This window comes from Quercus robur, chromosome 7, assembly GCF_932294415.1.
Source record: "Quercus robur chromosome 7, dhQueRobu3.1, whole genome shotgun sequence".
In the NCBI taxonomy this organism is placed as follows: domain Eukaryota; kingdom Viridiplantae; phylum Streptophyta; class Magnoliopsida; order Fagales; family Fagaceae; genus Quercus; species Quercus robur.
Genome location: NC_065540.1, coordinates 3,297,412 through 3,319,634, shown reverse-complemented (window position 1 = coordinate 3,319,634; position 22,223 = coordinate 3,297,412). Strand labels below are relative to the sequence as shown.

General features: G+C 36.6%; 1 protein-coding gene and 1 pseudogene across 11 annotated transcripts in view; both read right to left on the bottom strand.

The window, feature by feature from the left end:
• Positions 1–64: 64 nt before the first annotated feature.
• The window catches only part of LOC126691765 (probable LRR receptor-like serine/threonine-protein kinase At1g67720), a 38,245-nt gene continuing 16,086 nt past the window's right edge, over positions 65–22,223 (bottom strand). Inside the window, exons 1-15 of one of the 11 annotated variants that reach the window (XM_050386910.1) lie at positions 13,817–13,989; positions 12,497–13,028; positions 11,729–12,234; positions 11,506–11,638; positions 11,294–11,365; positions 11,111–11,179; positions 10,961–11,032; positions 10,674–10,742; positions 3,018–3,172; positions 2,689–2,930; positions 2,055–2,181; positions 1,919–1,975; positions 1,646–1,832; positions 791–926; positions 65–474 (exon numbers count right to left, since the gene is read on the bottom strand). In XM_050386910.1, coding sequence (XP_050242867.1) covers positions 250–474; positions 791–926; positions 1,646–1,832; positions 1,919–1,975; positions 2,055–2,181; positions 2,689–2,930; positions 3,018–3,172; positions 10,674–10,742; positions 10,961–11,032; positions 11,111–11,179; positions 11,294–11,365; positions 11,506–11,638; positions 11,729–12,234; positions 12,497–13,028; positions 13,817–13,898 — 2,664 coding nt within the window. In that variant the 5' untranslated portion in view covers positions 13,899–13,989 and the 3' untranslated portion in view covers positions 65–249. Of the gene's footprint in view, positions 754–790; positions 927–1,645; positions 1,833–1,918; positions 1,976–2,054; positions 2,182–2,688; positions 3,173–10,673; positions 10,743–10,960; positions 11,033–11,110; positions 11,180–11,293; positions 11,366–11,505; positions 11,639–11,728; positions 12,235–12,319; positions 12,339–12,496; positions 13,029–13,816; positions 13,990–22,223 lie in introns of those variants that run through there. The other 10 variants (XM_050386909.1, XM_050386907.1, XM_050386913.1 and 7 more) reach the window with 10 other exon arrangements.
• On the bottom strand, positions 17,426–21,456 carry LOC126691767 (nuclear transcription factor Y subunit B-10-like; annotated as a pseudogene).

The following is a 22,223-nucleotide window of genomic DNA, read 5'->3' as shown; positions in this document are numbered from 1 at the left end:
GAAATCATTTTACATTGAACCAAACGCAGCCTAACTCTCATGTGACATAAGTTATGACGAGTAGTGATCAAATGGCCGTCCAATTCATGGACAACCGTAAGCACATTGAAGCCAAACAAAAACCCTTCAGTTAAGCTGGTTATGAGCAACGGTTACAAAGCTATTACAGACGTCTTTTATGAGTCATTTCACAACCATTACAAATACCTTTATGAGTTGTTTAATGGCCATTACTAAGCCAATAATCCCTCATCTGAATTTCCCTCTTGCAGCCACTGCTGCTTCCCTTTCTATTGTGATTGCATCTTGAATCTCCTTAAGAACTTCTGAAATTGACGGTCTCATATGTCTGTGAGGTTGGACACACATCAGAGCTTTCTCTGCTATCTTCCATATTGATTGGATGTCAAATTCCCCGTGTAGTGAGGGATCGATGATTCCTTGAATGTCCCCACTCTCAATATGCAACTTTGCCTGTGAAACAATCATTAGTTAATTAATGTAATAAAAGGAGAATCATTTCACTTCTATATTAAACAATTTGTATGAATGATCCATGCTTTTCACCAACCAGGTAGCTTAATTATATCAATGATTTAAACCTTTCCCAGAAACAAAACAAAAAAATTGAGAAGAGAAACCTGAAATAAGATTTGCATGTTGAAAAGTAAAATGCATCTATAAAAGCGACAACTACTTTTACTTGCCCAATAAAAAATGATTAGTTAGGGGATGGATTTAATTCTATTATATGTCCCAATGCCAGCCTCACCAGAAAAACCACACTTACCCACTGGACTATGTTAGTGCAATTAACACCAAAGCTTTCATTAGATATTGCTTCATGACCAGATATCAGCTCAAGAAGAATGACACCAAAACTATAGACATCACTCTTGTCCGATAACTGCTGTGAGATATAATACCTGCATATCATGAGAAACACCCAAAAAGAGAAAAGAAAATCATCTTGATATGATCTAATACAGTATGGTAGCCGATTGATCTAAGAAAGTGTATGATAAAACAGGTGAAGCCACCCCTCTCAAACAAGAAGGGTTTGTTACAGGGATTGCTACATATTTTGGTTTAAGACAATATTGTATTGACAAATTAGTACAAAAAGGAAAAGAAAAGAAAGAAATACAACAAGGAGTGATAATGGCCCCAAACACCTACACCTGCAATGTTTATGAATCCTTAAGAGACCACAACTTTGTCCGCAGTGACAACCTATCTCTATTCGTTTGCTTGTCTGTTTATAAGTATAGACTCTTGTCAAAGGTCACACAAATGAGTAATCAATAGGAAGTTTCACCAGCCAAGAGCCTTCTGTCTTAGCAGCACTATTGGATTTGAAACACAACACCCCCCCACCCCACCCCCCCCCCCCCCCCCCCCCCACCCCCACACGCACGGTGGCTCAGTGGCACTTCTAGATTCAAACCCACCCCCCATCCCTGGCCTACTTGTATTAAGCAAAATGAAATAAAAAGTTTCACCAAAAAGCAAATAAGGGCACCCATTTCATACTTAAATGACAAGTCAACAACAGAAGCAACATGTATTTAAAGCAACAGAAATGATGCTTTACTTGATCATGAGAAGAACACCATATTTTAAGCAAGACAGAGAAAAGCCTTACTCGGGATCCAGATAACCTACAGTGCCCCAAACTATGCTTGAGACATGAGAGGCTCCATCTACTGCAAGTTTTGAAAGACCAAAATCTGAAACCTTTGCTCTCATGTGTTTGTCAAGAAGAATATTGCTGCTTTTCAAGTCCCTATGAATAATGGCTGGAACACAGCCTGTGTGAAGGTATTCAATCCCTAAACAAGCATGAAAATGCATGAATCAATTTCAACACGCTTATAGAGGAGAGGTTTCTGTCAGCAGTATAAGTTAGCTTAAAAACCTTTTGCAGCATCCTCGGCAATTTGAAGTCGCTTGAACCAATTAATACTTTTGTGACCTGTTAATGGGCCTTGAAATATTATGCATGGTTGAGCTTTCAAAATAGTATTGCTTCATTTAGAAACACGTGAGCTTACCATAAAGATGTTCCTTGAGAGTTCCATTATGCATGAACTCATAAACAAGCATACATCTCTCTCCTTCCCGGCAATAGCCAAGAAACTGTACCAGGTTCCTGTGATGTATCCTTGAAAGAAGAGTCACCTAGATCAAATTCAAGAATTTGAAAATCGTAAGAACTAGTTTATAGTCTCTAGCACATATAATCCCACTAAATGCAACAGGACTTATTAAGAATAGAGAAACAATTTCATTAATCGACACTTCTATCTTCAAGAAAGACTATAATGGAAGATATCGAAGTTTCAAATCTCCCTGTTTCACCAAATTTGTCAAAAGAGAATTTGCAAAGAAAAAGAAGCAAAAGCAAGGTGATTTAGATAAAATTACAAGCGACAAAGTTGGTATAAATTCTGGACAGGGTATAAAATTCTGTTGAAAAAAGAATGGGATAGGGCTTTCCCTTCTTTCCACTTAGTTTATTTCCAGTTCAATGGCCAAATTTGCAACAGTCCCATGCCACTAGTTTATATTTCAAATTTGACATTAAAAAAAGTAATAAAGGAACCGTCACCAGTTTATAAATAGGTCAAGATAATGTGACTACAATATCAGAATATAGAAAGAGGTTCAAACAGTATGATAACTTACCTCGTTCAAAAATTCTCGCTTTCCTTGGAAGGAATTATGGGTTAGAACTTTGACTGCAATTTCTTTTCCGTCTTTCATTTTTCCATAATATACAACTCCAAATCCTCCAGAACCAATCTTCTTTTCAAATTTTCTTGTAGAATCTTCAATTTCAGAGAAAGTGAAGCAATATGCAGCTTCTGTGTGGGCTTTGCTCTTGGAAGATGCTAGTCTTAGAACAGGCGAGGAATGGTCAAGTTGGTCTATAACAAAATCAAAATAAGTTTGTTGAACCAACAGTAATTTTTTATAAAAATAAGATAAATGTGAAGATTTCTCAAGTTTCATACCTTGCTCAAAATACCTTTTCTTCCCTTTGCTCATAAATAGGCATAAGGCAATAGTAGCTATTAATAGAACACCAGCCCCAACTGATGACCCAATAATTATATTCATGTGGCTCCCACTTTTACTCCCTTTTCGAAGATTTATGTTCCCAGAGTAGCTGAGGAGAATCAAAGTAGAATGTAAGGGTTCAAATCAATGGTAGAGCTAGAATCAAAGTATAATACACACATATATGCATATGATACAACACATTAATTTATAAAAACAAAAAAGAACTAAATCTATAAACACATTAATAACAGAAACCTACAATCAAAGGATGAACTCTCCAAACAAGAGCACCATTCAAACCAATAAAGAAAAAGTCAAAGCTAATGTTTTAAGGGATTTAATTTAAATCTTTGTTCTAACATTACTCTTGTATCATTTTGTTAGAATAATGGTTAAATGATTAAATTCACCTTTTTTTCTAACAATTTAAGCTTTTGAGACAAGTGGTAGTCTATCCTCGTATCAAAGTAGGTGGTCTTGAGTTTAAATCTTATCACCACTCTACCTCCCATTTAAAAAGTAAAATCCCACATGTTGGGCCCCACTTATTTAGGGAGAGTCTAGGCGAAAACATGAGGAGTGTTAGAATAATAGAATTATTTAAATGATTAAATTCACAAATTTCTAAAAACTTAAGCTTTTGGGAAAACTGATAATTTATCACCTTTATTTGTATGTGCCACAAGGTTAGGTGAGACCCATTAATGTAATTAGGCATATCATGAGATCAACACTTACATGAGCTGAATGCATATCATTACGCATCAAGTATTTCACCAAACAAAACACCACTCTTCAATTTATTCATGGTATCAGAGTCTTTATGATCATCTATCAAGCTTCTATAAAATAACTTCAATTCCACATCAATCACCAATAGCAGCTTCCTCTACATCAAACACCATGAATCTACCCTTACACAACATGGCCATATCTGAGTCCCTGAAACTCGACAATAACAATTATCTCATCTAGATCAAATCAAATCCATTATTATAAACACAAATCTCCTTGAATTTGTTGATGGAAGTCATCCACCACCACCCACAACCATAAAATCAGCCGATAACAGAGTAACCAAATCCAGAATACTTGCAAGGGCAAAACCTTGATCATTTTTTCAATAGTTGCTTTGGTGGAATTAGTGCCACCTTATCCATTGGATTAGCTACAAAAATTCTTGGATAGTCATCATCAAAAGCTGTTTGGGATATTCTTGCCGATTTGTATCAACATCAATCCTTGGCAAGAAAATCTCCCTTGCAGCAAGAACTCCTAAACGCAATTTAGGGGACCGCACCACCACCAACCACCTGCAACAAACAAAATCTCGTGTAGACTTGCTCACTACCACTGGTGAAAAGATCAAAGATATTCATCTTGTTACATACATCTTGAATGGATCAGGTCCACAGTTTGATCCATTCATCACTGCAATTGAAAACCGATTTGAACCCATCACCTTCATTAAAAATATGAGCTCGCTTGCTGACCCATGAACAATGTTTAAACTACTCTCACACAACCCATGCTCCACTCCCATTGGTGAAAAGATCAAAGATATTGATCTTGTTACATACACCTTGAATGGATCGGGTCCGCAGTTTGATCCATTCATCTCTACTATTAAAAACCGATTTGAAACCATCACCTTCATTAAAAATATGATCTCACTTGCTGACCCATGAACAGTGTTTAAACTACTCTCACCCAACCCATGCTCCACTCCCATTGGGAGATGCTACGGTACTCTATACTTCAGGACCTTTATCCACACAAAAATTTCGGAACAAGCCTCAACAATAGTGGTCGACCCTCAAGTCCCCAACAACAATTTCATATTCTCACGCCAAATACCAGTTTTGCACAAGTAACCGAATCTACAAACTGTGCGACCTTTCCCTGTAGACCATGCATTGAATCCATCGTGCATCTCTATCAAATGCCAAATATGTCACACCATGACCCACCGTAGACAAGTGTCATTATCATTATGCAGCCAGCTGCAACAGAAACCTTCATCAAAACCTTTACTGGTCTCCATGTTACACAGTCACCACCACCTCAACCAACTCAATGGGTTTCAAATTCAGGCACCCTCTCTTATGTGACCTATGATCCCACTCTTCTTCAACGTGTGCAACTATCCAGTGGCAATAATCAAGATCTTGTTGAAGATGGTACATGTTTGCCCACTATTCATACCGGTCATAACGGAAGGTTCTTTTATCCACCCCCAAATCTTCATTATCTCTTCAAGAAGTTTTAGTTGTTCCTCACATCAAACAAGATTTGCTCTCTGTTTCCAAACTCACATGTGATACACGAGCCTTCAATTTCAGTCAGATTGAGAATGTGGGTTGAATTGGATGGTTCCGATCTCCTATAAGAACAAATGCCAACGAAATACTGGCTTGGAGCCTTTCCCACCGCTTGCCTCATCACCTTCCCAACAAAGTCCTTAACCACCTCTCTCTTGTTGAATTTCTTTTTGCATTTTCCCTAGATTTCTCTATCCTTCAAGTATTCAACTGATTGTTTTCCATGTTTGTGTCAATACGGAAAAGACAAACTTAGCCCCAAATCCATGGCTTGAGCCTTTCTCGGTTATAACACCATCCACAAAGGCTATCAGTGTCTTGATTCTCAAATAGGTTGTGATTATATCTCTCACCATGTGCTTTTCAATGATAATTAAGATGTCTACCCCTACCTCTTCACCACCACATCCTTTCATCATTTCTTTTACCATTTCACCTCCACCCATCTGCTCTACCACCACTCTTCCCTCTTCTATTGCTACCACCTCATCATGCTCTACAAAACCTTCATCTCAACCTTCTACATTTCACCTCCCCACCATTGATACCTCTACAACTGACACCTCAAACTCTCCCTTAGTGATAGTGATGGCACTATTGAACAATGTAAAATACAAGTTGTGGCAAAAGGTTTGTATCAACACCCCAATGTTGATTTTTCTAATACATTTAGTACTATTGTTAAGCCCACTTCATTCATACTATCCTCTCTATCACCATTACCATCCACCAGCCCATTCATCAACTTGATGTTACTAATACTTTCCTTCATAATGTCCTTAATGAAGAAGTTTACATGCAACAAGCTCCTAGTTTTGTTCATGCTAGTCATCTTACACATGTTTGTTGACTTAAGGCTATGTATGGTATCATTGGTATGTGTCAAGCCTCCCAAGCTTGGTTTGACCGTTTTATTTCCTTTTGATCCGATATGGTTTCATCAGTTTTGCATAGTTCCATGTTTGTCTTACACTCTCCAATAGCTCCCTTATTCTCCTTCTCTATGCTGATGATATCATCCTTATAGGAGCCAATCATTCTATGCTCACCAACTTTGTCAGCATCTCTTGGCACTAAATTCACTAGGTCTAATTAGGACATTCACTTCTTCCTAGGAATTTAGGCATCTCATTCCTCTCATGACCTTTCTTTGGCACAAAATAAATATGCTCTAATATCCTTGTACCACTCCAGTTGTTTCTGGACCAAAAACAGCTTTATCCAATGGTTTTCTCTTACCTAATCCTACTCAATAAAAACATTGTTGGTCCCTTGTAATATTTGACACTCACCAACCCTACCTGGTGCAACTTGGTCAACCAAGTCTGTCTTGCATGCTTCAGCTACAACTCATTCTCAAGCTGTCAAATGCATTTTACAATACCTTAAGGGTGCTCCTATCACAAGCATCACTCTCCTACCAGGATCTCCATCCACTTATCATGCCTTTGCTGATCTAATCATCAATCCACCTATAATTTTTGCCTCCTTCTTGGTCCAAATCTTATATCCTCAACCTCCTAGGTCGGATGTGGAACGGCAATAGCCGGTCCGCCAATCAACTCGAGGTGTGGACCGATGCAGATTGCCGCGGTGGTGGTGGCGGCGGCGGAAGCCTGGGCTGTAGTTATGCCTGTGGAGACATTGTTGCAACAATCGTGGCGGGCAGCATGCGCCTCACAGCATGCCTCAGCATCCGCGTGCTCCTAGCATCGGCCTGTGGGCTCCCCATTCAGCCAATTTTGCCGAAGTGCGGGATGATGTGGGGCGATGTAGCGTGGCGTGCATGCAAGCAAGCCCTCGGGCATCCTAGCATGCCCAATGCCTGCCTCCCGGGGGCAAATAACCTCCTTTTCCAAAAAAACCCTCATTTTTTGGAAATCAATCCAAATTTGAATGCAAGCAGCAGCCAAGGCCAAGGCAGCCCCCCATGGGCACGCTGCCAAGGCCAAGGCAGCCCTTGGTTGGATTGACAAGCACATGCAAGGGACACCAAAATTATTTCAAAAATTTTTATTTCAGATTACCTTTTTTGAGATACCAGACTTTATATTTGAATTTTGGACTAGTTTTATTTTATTTTTTATTTTGGCCTTTAATGTTGTTGAGGATTTTATGGGATGTAATTGTTGGTTAATGTAATCCCTAAAAACTATTAAAAAAGGCTCTAGGAATAGTTTGAGACAATACAATTTGAATAGGACTTTTCTGATTAAAGAACGTTGTTCTTGCTTGGTGGTTAATCCAAGTACCCTTTGGTGGTGAAGTGTAAGGTTTTCACGCAAATTCTAGGCGGTGAAGTTTAGGATTTCTACTATTTTCTCTTTCTTTTCCTTTAACTGTATTTTTTCTTACCCTGTCTTGCATCAAATTTGATATCAGAGTAACCTCAATCCAATCAACAGACCACAGTCATAAATCAATTTTAGAGCCCATCCTCCATCCATCCAAACTTCTCAATCTTAAAGAATCATGTCACTCATATCAACCACCCAAAGTCCACTCAACTACAACTCCACACCTAGATTCCCTCAATTCCAACCCAAAGCCAAGTGTGGCCTTTGCCGAAAGGTCTCCCTCATCTAGTTGCAGTTACTAAACCAATGCGGGAAAACCCCACCACCATCCCTGAAAAACCCATCACTACAAGACTCTTAGCCAAAACCTCCTCACAGCACTCACCCACAACAGTTGACCATATAGGTACACCCATACTCAAAATCCCACAAAAAACCCAATCGAGATCTTCCTCTCAAACCCACAACCCAAATCCACCCTTCCTTCACCACCCAAGCACCAGAGGCCAGTTTAGTCGCCATCAAAGAACCACGCTCTTGACTCTGTGTATTGGCATCACACCAATTACGCCGGGAAACACCAAACAACCACTACTGCAACTCATAGTCGCCAGCTGAGCACCTGTCACATCACTGCAAACCATCACAGCTTCCATCACCTGTTGTGACCTTCCTCCAAGCTTCATTGGAAAGGTTGTACCACCACTACTCGAGCAGACCCGCCACAGTCTATTGGGTACTCACTGTTGCACTTTGTATTTGATTTCAAATTGTTTTCGTTTATTAGCCCAACTAAAATTTTTGTAATAATTATTTAATGAACTAGTATTATTACAAGCACCAATATTCGATGGTTGACAAGACCCACGGATCTTCACTAAGTGGTTACATGAGATGGATCATTTTTTAAACAAGTAGGTTTGTCAAATGCAAAAAAGGTTCAGTTTGCCAAGATGAAATTGATATGTTAAGCTATGGACTATTGGCACAATATTGAAAACCTTCGCCTTAGAAGGGACAACCCCCCCAAAACTGATTGGGAAGAAATGAAAGAAAAACTATGCAAAATATATAACCTCTAATCATATCAAAAGAAATGCTTGCCTAAATCCTATCAAGCTTACTTTGTAGACCAAAGAAACAATTTGACCATTTGAGTGAGTGGAATAGACCTACTGGCTATGTGGCACAATTTGAAAAAGATGAGATGAGTGTTCATACAGTTTCTAGCCCTAAGTCCACCCAATATCATTGGAAGACATACTGAAGGCCATCCAGGACCTAGCTCACAAAACTGCAAGGAATAATGCCCGATTTGACAAAATAATGGCTTCCACCCAAAAACTACCCAATAATCTTGGGGGTAAAGCTTCACATGAGGGACAATAGTGTTGAGGCACCAAAATTTTGTGCCAAAACAGAAATACAAGCTCCAACAAATGTACACTTAATACAGCCAAAACCATATGCAGTAGACCTGATTCAATTTGTTGGGGTCATTATTTGATGAGGCAAAAATTCAGCTAGAGAGAGAAATTTTAGAGGATGTACATAATGGATGAAGTGGAAAGTTTGGTATGACGGTGTTTACTATAGAGCAAGATAAGGTTGTATCATTTACTCCACCGATTGTTTGTATCATTCTAGACATATTTAATATGGTGGAACAAAAGGCTTCTTTGTTCTAAGCGAAGTTGGATGTACTTCAAGAGTTTTTGAAATTCTCCAGTACAAGCAGTCTTATCCTCAAGCACTTCAAAACTTGAGATCAAGTTTTCTCCAACCAGGGGAGTATGATGCAAGGAGCACCAAAACTATTTCAAAATCAATTATTTTAGATTTTCTTTGAGACATTAGGTTTTATTTTATTTTTGAATTTAGAATTTGATCTTTAATGTTGTTAAGGATTTTATGGGATGTAATTGTGGCTTAATGTAATCCATGAAGCCTACTAAAAAGAGGCTCCAGGAAGAGTTTGAGGTTGTACAATTTGAATATGAATTTTCTTATTAGAGAATGTTTTTCTTCTTGTTGGCCATTCCAAGCACCCTTAGGTTCTGAAGCCTAAGGTTTTCAGGTAAATTCGAGGTAGGGAAGATTTATCACGTTTTCTCTTTCTTTTCATCTTATCTCTATTTTCTACCCATCCTGCATCACCACCCTTGATAGGAGTGACAGACACATACAAAGAACCCCCCCACCCCCCCCAAAAAAGAGGGGATAGCAAAGAAGCCAATGAATAACAAGATGAACAAAAAGGCATTGGAGGAGCCAGGATGTAGATATCAACATTCATATTGAATCTGAAAATATGATCTCCAGTCAACATTTTGGCATGGAAAAACAAATCTAAACCATACTGTGGAGTAAAATACATAAACTGAATATAGCTATGCTTTTATCTAAACACAGAACTATGAGCCAGTGGCTTCAAAGTCAATTTAGTTTCCACAGTTTGAAACATAGAGACAATGTAATCTTCAAGAAGAAATATACAAAAATCGAGTCCTATCATTAACCATTTGGTTGAAAGCAATGATATCTTCTCCAAAACAACAAACTTTTAAAGAGGAGGAAAAGTTAAAAGTAGTTCAACAAAAGGGTATCCCTCTTAGACAAAACTAGCTTAAAATGACATCTAATTCCTTATTACTCCCATAATTAATTATGTGGCCATCCATAAGCAAAGTCTTGCTAAAAAATCTAAACAAATCTAGACCTCTCAGTCTAAAACCATGCTAACAAAACCCATTTGACTGCAATTGTGACCTTCTTTGGTTTAAACTGTATCATTTTCAAGTTCCAAAGACCATTTTCATTTTCTAGAGAACTTAGTTAAAAATTATAATGCTAACATTTCCAAAGCAATGCAGTCATACATTTTAAGATTAAATTTTTTTTAATATGTGCGCATGTCAATAATATTTTCCTTTCTTAAAATGTCACAATTTATGGAATCCCAATTTTAATTGCAAAAAGTCACACTCACTTCAAAATCAAGTTTTTATTGAGAAGACCCCATGGCATAGTTCCTGACAACATATTGTTTTGCACATACCTGCAACCACCAGATGCATCAAGTATATACGATCTTCAGCTAAAAGCCTAAAACAGAATGACAACACTTACTTAAAATAAATGAGAATTAATACAAATATGGATTATATCTTACAATCTATCATAACATATATAATTTCTAATGCATCAACTTAAGGCAAAGAATCTTTGAAATTGGAAGGCATTAAATAAACCAATATAGAAATTGTGATAACTTACAATTCCCTCAAATTTGGTAGGTTCATCAAAGAGGAAGGCAGCTCACCCGTCAACTGATTGTTCTCCAGATGACTATACAAGGTAAAGATTGTAATTACCTAAATTATTTATTAGAACCCATGATAAAGAGAAAAATTTATGATAGATTACATGATTTTTAATTCTATGCATCCAGTAAAATCAGGTATTGGACCACTCAATGAATTGTAATCAAGCCACCTGCAACCAAAAGACATGGATTATGATGCTTCAAGGGTCATCAATACTAGTGGAACTAATCATGGAAACCAATTATGACCCTCCAGAAAAATGGAAATGTGGTACCAGACTTACAACTCAACTAAACCGGTCAACTTTGCAAAGTCTGAAGGGATATTCCCTGTCAAGTTCTTTCCAGACAATGTACTGCCAAGCACCAGGGACAGAAAGTAATTGAGGTTAGATCAGTGACATCTGCATTCATCTATGTATGGGACTAACTTTAAACAAGGCAAAACCGATTAGGTATTGATGAGATAAAACCTCAAAAAGGCCTAAAAGTTTACATTTTAACAATTTTTGGTTGTGGATCCGAGTTACACTGCACCCATGACCATGGAACTGGTAGACATGGGTCACCACCTTCTTGTGCCCAATCAGATGATGAGTAATATGAAACTATTTTTGCAATAGACGCTCCTGCAACTCATGGAAGTTCATGGTAAAGAACAATGCTCAAGAGCAAAAAAACCATACTATGTATACTCAAAGAACCATTGTTATACTTACCATGTAAAGAACCATCATTTTTCTCCAAATACTTATTTATCTCCATAGCATTCAAAAGAGGCCCCCTCTTAGAATCAGATGTTTTTCCAATTCCAAAAGATAATACAAAGGGAAGGGATAAGTTGGTAAATCCAGGCTCATAAAGACGATATTTTCCCTGAGCATTCTCTTCAATATTGGCTACAAGCCTGCTTAAATCAGCATTGCCTGGAAGGAATAGTCTAAATTTTCTAGTCTCATCTGGACCCAGATCTTCAATTTCTGCAAAGTAGGCGACTGCCCATCCAGAACCAGGAAAACCATCCAAATTTAACCGGTAAGTTAATGACCCATTCATGCCTTCTACAGCTGTCTGCATCACTTTTTGAGGTGGTACCTCTTTAGTGTTTACATAAATTGGCTTTCGGGTTGACACCTTTTCAGTTCCAGCAGCAACATCAACAAGGAAATTTGCTTTCTTCAAAGAGTCTGACTCCCATATTCTATCAAAGGGGTCATCAGGATACCTAGAATACAAAGATACAGTCATCAGATCTCATAATATGGAAAAAACTTCAAATAATAAATGTGTAGCTACTAAGCCTCTCCTACCTCAAAATTCCCTTAATAGGGTGTTCGGCATCTATGTGCGTGACAATAGCTTTAGTAACTTAATGTTTTCTTCTCATACTGTTTCGTGTATATTATTTATTTTAAAATGCATTCAGATAACCATGCATTCAAAATAGCAGGCTGTTAGGCACTTCTAACCAACTATTCTAAGCATACCTAACTGGAGCTTCGCTTTCTGCACCAAAGTTTATCCTTGCAGAGACACTGAGGTAATACAGCTCCTCATAATCTGTGTAGTAAATTGAATCATTAAATTGTCGGAGCTCAAGAGTAGATATAAATGGCTGCCCAGTTACAGCATTGGATAAGCACACACTGATGGTAGGACTTGAAGCCAGGAATATTAGCTCCCGGACCTCTATAGTACTAGCATCCGAAATGACTATTGTGGACCAGTAAGTCGCCCCAAGGGAAACGTCAAATTTCGGATAAACATTGTTTTTGTCAAAGTTACCATACAAGAATGTTGCTCTCAGAAGGTACCTAGACCTACTTATGACATTAAGCGTGTAACAATACTTCCTGGAATCTGCAGGGAAGTATCTCAGGGTCTGGTATTGCCTGCGTGTCTCATTTGCAACAGAAATACCAGCTGTTTCTCCATAAATCAGTTTAATGTCAGAAGTCCACTCAAGACCAATTTCGTCTGTGAAATTTTCTTTGCCTCCACAGTCAAAACTGACAAAACCTGAGTCAAAAGACAAAATCTGTTAGAAACATTAATGTAGAAGAAAAGTGATTCCAAACTCCTACATGAAATTTTTACGAGGAAAACTCTATGAGGAACTGTTATTCTCTAACAAATGTAATTATCACATGACAGGCAAAATCTAAAAGCCAATTCAGTGAGTCTAAAAATCACCTAATTGGGACAACCTTATGCAATTATCAACAAAGATGTATTAAAAGAACAGAAATAGGAGCGGCATCAATGTTGTCTTGAAATAAAACTCGTATAATGTAACTACTACAGTACAGTTGAAATGTTCTTGACTTTTGAGGGAGTTGTTTAAGCACAGGGTTTAAAGTGTTTACCTTTCAATTAAGACTTATTATGGTTTAAATTCCTTATTTTCCATCATTTATTATATCCACAACAAAAGTCAAAACGACGAAAAGTCACTGTTTTAGTGTTTTTCTTTGCTCTAAAATTTCCCAGTTCATCATTTTTATTTATTTTTTGTTGTTAGTTCCTTGGAGTAGGGCTGTAACAATTGTAACTTTCCCTTCCAATTGTTCTCGCCATTAGTGACAGTCACACCCAAGTGAAAATTTTTCTTTAAAAAATTACTTTATAATTAAACAGAAATGACAGATATCAAAGTGACAGTTGAAGCAAGATTAGAATTCATGTACATGGCAATAAAAAGATCAGAGTAATTCAAACCCATTTAAAAAAAAAAAAGATTTTTTCTTTTGGTTAGAAATATACATAAGAGAAAGTTATAGAGAGAGAGAGAGAGAGAGAGAGAGTACCTGGCATCTGAGCTTTGGAGGCATCCAAGAGAAGAAGAATGAAGCAGAAGAAGAAAGATAATAGGAGAGGCTTAATCTCCATGATGGGTGTGAAAAAAAGCTAGCTAAACTGAGAGGTTGATAACCACAGAAATGGTGCAAAAAGAAAGAGAGCAAAGAAAAGCCACTCTGTGCTACAGATATAAAGTAACAAGGAAAATGGTAAAGCCAACTAGTAATACAGAGTCACTAACAATATTTTTTAAGAAAATGAAAACAGAATTGATTCTTTTTTTAATTGTTTTTAAGTAAAAGATTATAGAATGTATGTTGGTTTTGCTGGATAAGTGCAAGAGAGAGAGAGTGTGTGTGTTTGATCTTTGGAATTGAAAGAATGATTTGGTGAGAGAAAGAAGAAAGAGTCTGTGAGAGAGAGAGAGTGTGTGTTTGAGAGTGAGTAGGGAGTCTTGGTTTTGGACTATGGTTGGGTCACAGTCACAGTCACAGTCACAGTCACAGGCAGTTTCGTTTGGGAAAGAGAAGGGGTTGGCAAATGAAGACCCACAAAAGTGGTCACACTTGTGGCCTCGAAGTTAGTAGAGATGGGCCCGTTTGATAGAGGAATTTGAGTAATGTTATTTATATTTTTTTTTAAATACGTGTAGGTGAAAAAGTGTATAGAAATGCATGTAATGTTATTTAAAAACTAAAAATGAGTTGTTTAACAACTCTACCAAACGGGGCCTAATGTGTTTGTGTATCAATGAGATTCGGATTATACTAATGTGGGCTACGGCTACCACCACTAGTTTTGCACCACTAGTTTTGCACCGGCCGTTTACATCACATCACCACTTTCATTGTTTCCTTCATTTCTTTCTTTTTTTTAGTCATAATATTATAGGAGTAATATTTATACATATTAACTTTCATTATATTTTTTTAATTGATAAGAATTTCAATTTGTTTCATAATTGAGTTGATAAGTTTTTATTGATTTTGAATCCTTTAATACGGTGAATAACTACTACTGTTTTATCCTCCACGCCCTTGTAGATATTGATGACTTCATGATACCGTTGGTTTTTAGCCTATATTAGTATGCGTTTGGATTTAGAGTTTTTTTCAAACGTTTGCGTTTGGCATTTCCAAACAGTGGGACCCATGGCTACAGTACAACGTGTTAAACGCCAAGACTAAAGAAAAAAAACGCTAGCTTTTTTCTTCAGTTCACACCCAAACAGCAGAGGATCATCCAAGAAGGTTCGCCGGTAACGGACTGGGTTCTTTTTAAGGCTGTACAGGCACCGCCCACCACCGACAAAACTGGTCGGAGCCGAACCGATCCGCCCACCTCAAACATCCACCGCAGGTGTTAGGCATGGTGGTCGGCAGCGATTTTCAAGCACCAAAGTCGGCCGGTGCGGTTGTCGGCGAAGGTTTTTGGATTCCGATGAACACCGAACCACACCGATTTGCTTATATATATACAAAACTTGAGATTTCTACCCCCTTCAAGTCAAATCTAAGATTTCCATCCCCACCCACAACACAAAACCCTCCACCATTTCAGCTTTTTATCTTCAAGCACCTCTGTTTTTGCTGCCACCCAAGTAAGATCTTCAAGTTGTTGTCTCTACCTCCATTGCCTGGTGGTCGATTACTCGATTAGACTTCACAGGTGAGTCAATCGATGGTTAGTCCCAAGAATCTTGAGCTTGTTTGGGTTTTAATATTTGGGTCTGTAATGGGTTTTAAGATTTTATCTAAGTTTTGATTTGTGGTTTGAATCCTTGAATTTTTTTAGTTTGATTTTAGTTTTAGATATCTCCTCCTCTGTGTGTGTGTGTGTGTGATAGACAGGTGGACACTGACCACCACGCCGACTGGAATCGCCACCAGTGTCGGACTGGGTTGTCTTCCTTTGTGAATTTCTCTGGTGGGCGTGGACTTCTCTTCTCGAAGAGAGGCGTTAGGGTGGGAGAGGAGTGAAAAAAATAAATAAATAAATAAAATCATCTATGTTTTTCAGCTGAGCTACAGTACCCGTATCAAAAAATAATCATCTACGTTTTTCACTTATTTGCTATAGTGTTTTCAATTTTCAGCAAAATAAGCGATATTCAAACGGACCCTTAGTGTACATTTGAATTAGCTTATTGCTAAAAACTTTTTTTTTTTTTTTGAAAAGTTTACAAAAATAGTGTATCTAAAGATTTTTTTTGGGAGAGATAAGTGTATTTAAAGAATGTAAAATTTAAAAATATATTTTATAAAAAATGCTTTAATTAAATCCTCCGGATGGTATTATATGTAACTATAATTGCATACAAATTACAACATCTTTCTCATGTGGACTAAGGAAGACTTAGTTATTGCCAAAAAAAAATTGATGCATTTTATGGATAAGATTTTGAAATCTGAAAGGCATCTTTTTTTTTTTTTTCTTTTTTTGAGAAAAAAATCTGAAAGGAATCTGACTCAAGAAAATCTTGTATGAATCGGCGTATATGCTTTGAAATTGACATGAATATTTATTTTATCCTTGACCAACTCCTACTGAACGTATGAATTGGAGTATATGCTTTGAAATTGACATGAAGAATTATTTTATCCTTGACCAACTCCACTGAACCCAACCGTCGTTTCAATTTTTCTAAAAATAACTAATGACATTTTGGTTAATGGTCCCTTAATACACCTTTTGTGACGTAGATGGACACGACAACATTCATGCATATACACCGTCACAAGGGAATGAAGGGATAGCTTGGTAGTAATAAATGCCAAAACGTGGGAGTCACATGACTTGGACACTAGTCGAAAGTTCCTATTTTAATTTTTAAACAACGAGTATAGTGTGATATTACAGACATTCTAGCACTGTCAACATAAGATCAATGACCAAAATAATTATCGTATGCACCCAAATAAAAACGAATATATTAGGTGAGAAAGCATTATAAAATTTTAGAAGTGGGTTCTAGTTAGCTCAACTAGTCTCTATTGGTTGAATAAGAGATTAGGGACTCAATCCGCACCTACACTAAAAACTAATTGGTGTCTTCATCTAATGATAAAGAGCTATCATCAAGAGCGGACGTCATAAGTTGAAACTCTCTCTCAACAAAAAATTAGAAGATAAAATCCATTTCATATTTCATAGTATACAATTATTCGATGTTCTGGACCTCATGATGGATCATTTATTATAACTCTACGCCATAAGATGTGGTGAATAGTAATAATATTGTATATTAACTGCCCTTCAATCAAAGACCGTAGCATTTATATATATATATATATATATATATATATAAAATAATGGGGGGCCTACCCTCCATTTTACTTTTTATATATACAACATATGTACCGATTAATTGGTTGGATGAAATTATATTTGCAAATGGTGGTATTAGGTCTTATCAAAAAGATTCTCCAAAAAAAAAAAAAAAGTCTTATCAAAAAAAAATATTGTACTTAAAAAGTGTTACAACTCAACTAATATTTTATTGTATTTTCGATAAAAACATCTAAAATTTAAATTCACACTCCCTATTATAACCATTGAATTTAAAATTTTAAAATAAAATTAAAAAAAAAAAAAAAAACAACAACAACAACAACAAAGTTTAAATAGAAGGGTCTAAATATAAAAAGGATTAAATTTTCACATGATAATGGAATGGCTCACTCAACTTGGCAAAAGATACAAGAATTATCTTTTACATATGACAAAGCCAAAAGAGTTTGAGGAGGACGCCCATCCTCCTAACACAAGATTACACTCAGCAAATTTCAGCCCTCACTCAAAGAATCATTTTGTCCTCCAAAATAGGATTACATAGTTACTCCCAAACGTTTTGAATTTAAAACCTTCCACTTTTTAATATCCTAATCACTTCACCATGAATTTCGATGTTTCAAACTTTTAAAACTTATTAGCTTAAACATTAATAATTGGCAACTTATTGATTCATAGGGATGACCATTTTAAAACCTATTAGCTTAAACATTAATAATTGACAACTTATTGATTCATAGGGATGACCATCCTCAATCTATCCACGGCCATCTACCCCAACCCAGTCCAATGGGGCATATTTTAAAGGATGGAGATAGGGGAAGGTTTCTTCAAGTTCAGTACTAGTATCCCCTCGTAACAGCTAGCTCTAAGAGTAAGCCGAAGCCACCAATTATTGTAACTTGAGACAGAGTTTTTCACATAAAAAGAAAGAGCTTTCCACATATGAGACTAATTCGAAGTTAGTCTCATAGTTTTTTTTTCATTTAAAGAGAGAGAGCTTTCCACATAAATATCAATATCATTGTGTGTGATTAATCTATTTCTTATTAAGTTGAGATATTCGTTTGGTAATTTTAGTTATAATATATTTTGAAAATTAGTTTTTTTTTTTTTTTTCCTTTTCGAGAAGGTTAAAATTATTTATTGAATTACTTAGTTAACAATTTAACATCACACTAGATTGTGATCTAAGAATGAAAGCATAACGTTTACATCCTTTCTCTCTTGGGTGGGATCATACCAACACTATTGCTCCGGATCCCATCAAAACTCCACATTTAAGCGTGATTTCTCAACCAAAAAAAAAAACTTACATTTATTTTTTTTGACATCCAAAAAACTTACATTTATAAACTGGCTTAGGTTTGAAATACTTTTCCAAACAGTCATGATACGTTTGCATTTAAAGCATAAAATGCTCGTGGAAGTTGATGACAAAAGGAAACCCCATAGTTCCTTTAGATGACTTTTTCAGGACTTTCAATAAGATCTGCCATATCGAACAATATTTAAAAGACTAGTAGTCTTCCATGATATACAAAAATAACTTTCAATGACATGTTATTAGTATATCTTTGCTAATACATGATATGACAGGACACTACATAAAAAATAATCCAAGCATTGGAATAAATTAAACTTGACTTCATAGTTGATAGCTTGAAAAAATATAAATTACACTTAAACTACCCAAAACCAAACATGGCTTTTAGTATTGTCTAATATGTAGATGTTAGCCTATAATAGAGTTGATCATTACTTGGAGTCATTCAGACCTAACAACACAAAAGATTACTGATTCATTCTTGCCCAAAACCAAAAGATAAGCATGGACGCCTACCAATACAGTCACCAAACTTGATTGTTGGAACTAAGCTCAAGATTAATCCCTTTAATTTTTAAATGCTAGATTGATGAAAATGAGATGTTCTTATAAAAATTTCAACTGCAAACCAATTTTGTTTGTGAGTCTACGCAATAATCATGCCTTTCCATACACCATATTTCTTTTAAGCATGCTTATTAGGATCAAAGTTAACTAACAGAATTAACCTCCAAATAAACCCTACTAGAGCTAGAATGGATGAGAAATGGGAAGTTCCAGTGCAACAAAGGCCCTTTCGGTTCTAGGTGTAAAACAAAAACTTAAGGGAAATCAAAACAAAGTTATATCATAACCTAACAAAGTTTACAACTGATAAATTACCAATTCTCCTGAAAGTTTTAGTTATTAGGAAATTGTGAATTTAGCCACTTAACCATAATTTTAACACTGCCTCTCACGTGTAGGCTCAAACTACTTTTTAATGGGTGAAGCCCAACACGTGGGATTTTTAACATTTTAAATAGGAGGTAGAGCAAAAACAAGGATCGAACTCAAGATTTCCTGCTCTGATACCATATTAAATTACCGATTGTTCCAAAAGCTTAAACTATTAAGAAATTGTGAGTTTAATCAACAAACCACACATTTCTAACAACAACGGGCAATGCTAGTATTCCATTTTTATAAGTCCTGCACTGTTCTTAGAAATTAAAAAAAAAAAAAAATGGTAAGTTCCACTCACAGTACCTCATCATACTAATTAATTATGAAAACGATCCACCGGAAGTATTTAGTTTAGTTTCAATGACGTGTGCCTATATTGTATGTAATGAGAGAGAGAGAGAGAGAGAGAGAGAGAGATTACTTGAGAAGTTGCGTAATTAACACCTTGTGAGAAAGAACCTTGATGAGCAATCTGCACCATCACCAAAGATAGCCACCATAAGATGCTAAGAAAATTTCACACCTAAAAATTAAGCATATACAAAGCCACAAATCATCACCTGAGCATTTGGACTTGGCTGAACATCTTTCTTAGCAGATGATTCTCCACCCTTTGCTGACCCCTTGGTGTCACCCTATCAAATCCCATAATTTGCAAAACCCCAATATTCAAAAATCCAAACACTCTTATAACAACGAAAACAATAAACCCAAACACATCAAAAAATGGGAAATTCTAATAACCAACCACATCAATAAAAATTAAAAAATTAAAAAATTAAAAAAGAAGAAGATAAATTTAACATACCTCTATCTGCATCAGGAGAAATTATAGAGCCAGCTGGTTGACCACATCATTTGTCCACTATTTCACTAAAAAACTTCCACTTGTTTAAAATTACTGAGTCAGTAATTAATTTTTGTTTAAAATAATTTTTTAACTAACAATTTTTAACATGTGAAAGCTTTTTAGTAAAATGATGAACCACATTATTTATGTGAATCTTATGATTTCTCCTACATCAGCACCAAGAAAAAAACCAGATAACAAGGAAGCAAAGAACATTCGGTCAGTCAAAACTTACACAACAAAAACTCATTATCAGAAAAGATTAAAAAGGTAATTAAGGACAATAATTTCATTTTCATTGTTAAAAAGCCCAAATTTTCAACGAAATTTGACCTCTCTATATCTGGCGAGGTAAATCTTGAGTGGATCGATGTAGTCTTCAAACCCTAGAGTAGCCATAGCCCAAAGCAAATCATCTCCATTAATAGTCTTCCTCTTCTCTCTCTGGCACTTATCACTAGCCCTACACATTATTCAACCTCCAATTAATCAAACACACCAAAAAAAAAAAAATTTCGAAGAACAAAGAGTGCGATCGATGCGCGATTACTCGCTGGTGATGAAGCTGATGAACTCAGAGACGCATTCTTGGACGGTTTCCATTGGCGTCCTTGGCGATCTTTCCATTGGCGGGGAGAGCCTTCTTCATGATCCAGCTAATGTTCGCGATCGGAAGAAACCGGTCCTGCTCGCGAACGTTGGAGCGCGGGCTCTGATCGCCGCTCTCGTCGTAGCTGCCTCCTCCGTTCGGACTCGTCGTAACTTCCGCCATCGCAACCCTAGAAGAAGAAGCACTAGTCCATCACAAAACGACATTGTCAAACAAAAAAAACTCAGAGAGAAAGGGACTCGTGGTGGTTTGGTTTGTGTAAGTGAGCGAGTGAGTGAGAGAGAGAGAGTCTCTGTGTGTGTATTTGTGTGAAAGAGACAGAGAGTGAGTTGGAATTGTTTATCTTATTAAAGAAAAATGGGCGCCAGAGAGGGAGAGGCTTTGGATGGAGTTGGGAAATGGAGGATCGGACGCTGGAGAAGAGAGGAGAGAGGAGACGACTCAGATGAGAGAATGAGGTTTATCAGCACCGTCCGTTTTTTTTTTTTTTTTTCTTCTTTGAGGAGTGAGGTTTTCTTTTTCTGGCTTATCTCTCTCTGTTCTCGCCATTCGTTCCGGGCGGTCTTTCATTTTGCTAAACGACGTCGTTCCCTGTTCTTTTTTTGGTAAAGTCCCATCTCCCCTCCAATTTAGAATAAAATACTCATTTTCTATGTGAAAAAACTTAGCTACAATACTTTAGATGCTATTCTTTAAGTTCCTCTCTTAAGATTCAGTCATATTGACTATTTAACTAAAAAATACACTTCCATCACATGTGAAAAATCTACATGACAAAATTTTAAAAGGGGAACTTAGAGAATAGCATCTACGGACTGTACCTGAGTCTTGTATTTTCCTCTAAAATGCAAACATGTGATTATTAATGAGTACATAAAATTAGGTCGTTCATACAGTGCATTGGACCATTGTATTGCTTTAAATGAGCAATAAATGCACAGCCGTTACCAATAGAAAGCTCGGAGAAAAAGACCGTTGACGACCTCATCAAGCGCCTCATTAAGCCATTAGATGCATTACCAAAGAAATAAATGAAACCATTAAAGACCTCCAAGGCTCCAACAACTAAAAATGAGGAGGTCTTTAAATAACTGACTTTATCATTGGAGACTCTTCGGCTAGCAACACACCGGTATCTATAGAATGAGAAACATCTATGTTATTGTTTTGCATATCACAATTACATTCACACCAAACTTTATCTGGATGACCACACTACTGACCAAATCTTGCTTCAACAATTATTATTAGTAGAAAGTGTGCAGAATTATATTTTAGAGGGTGGAAATTAACCTTCTATTTGTCTGATAACTTTCCTTATTTATGAAAATATTTTTATTAAGTTTGTGTTAGAATTTGAGCCAAGCTTGGTAGGCCCTTATTCGTGAGCAT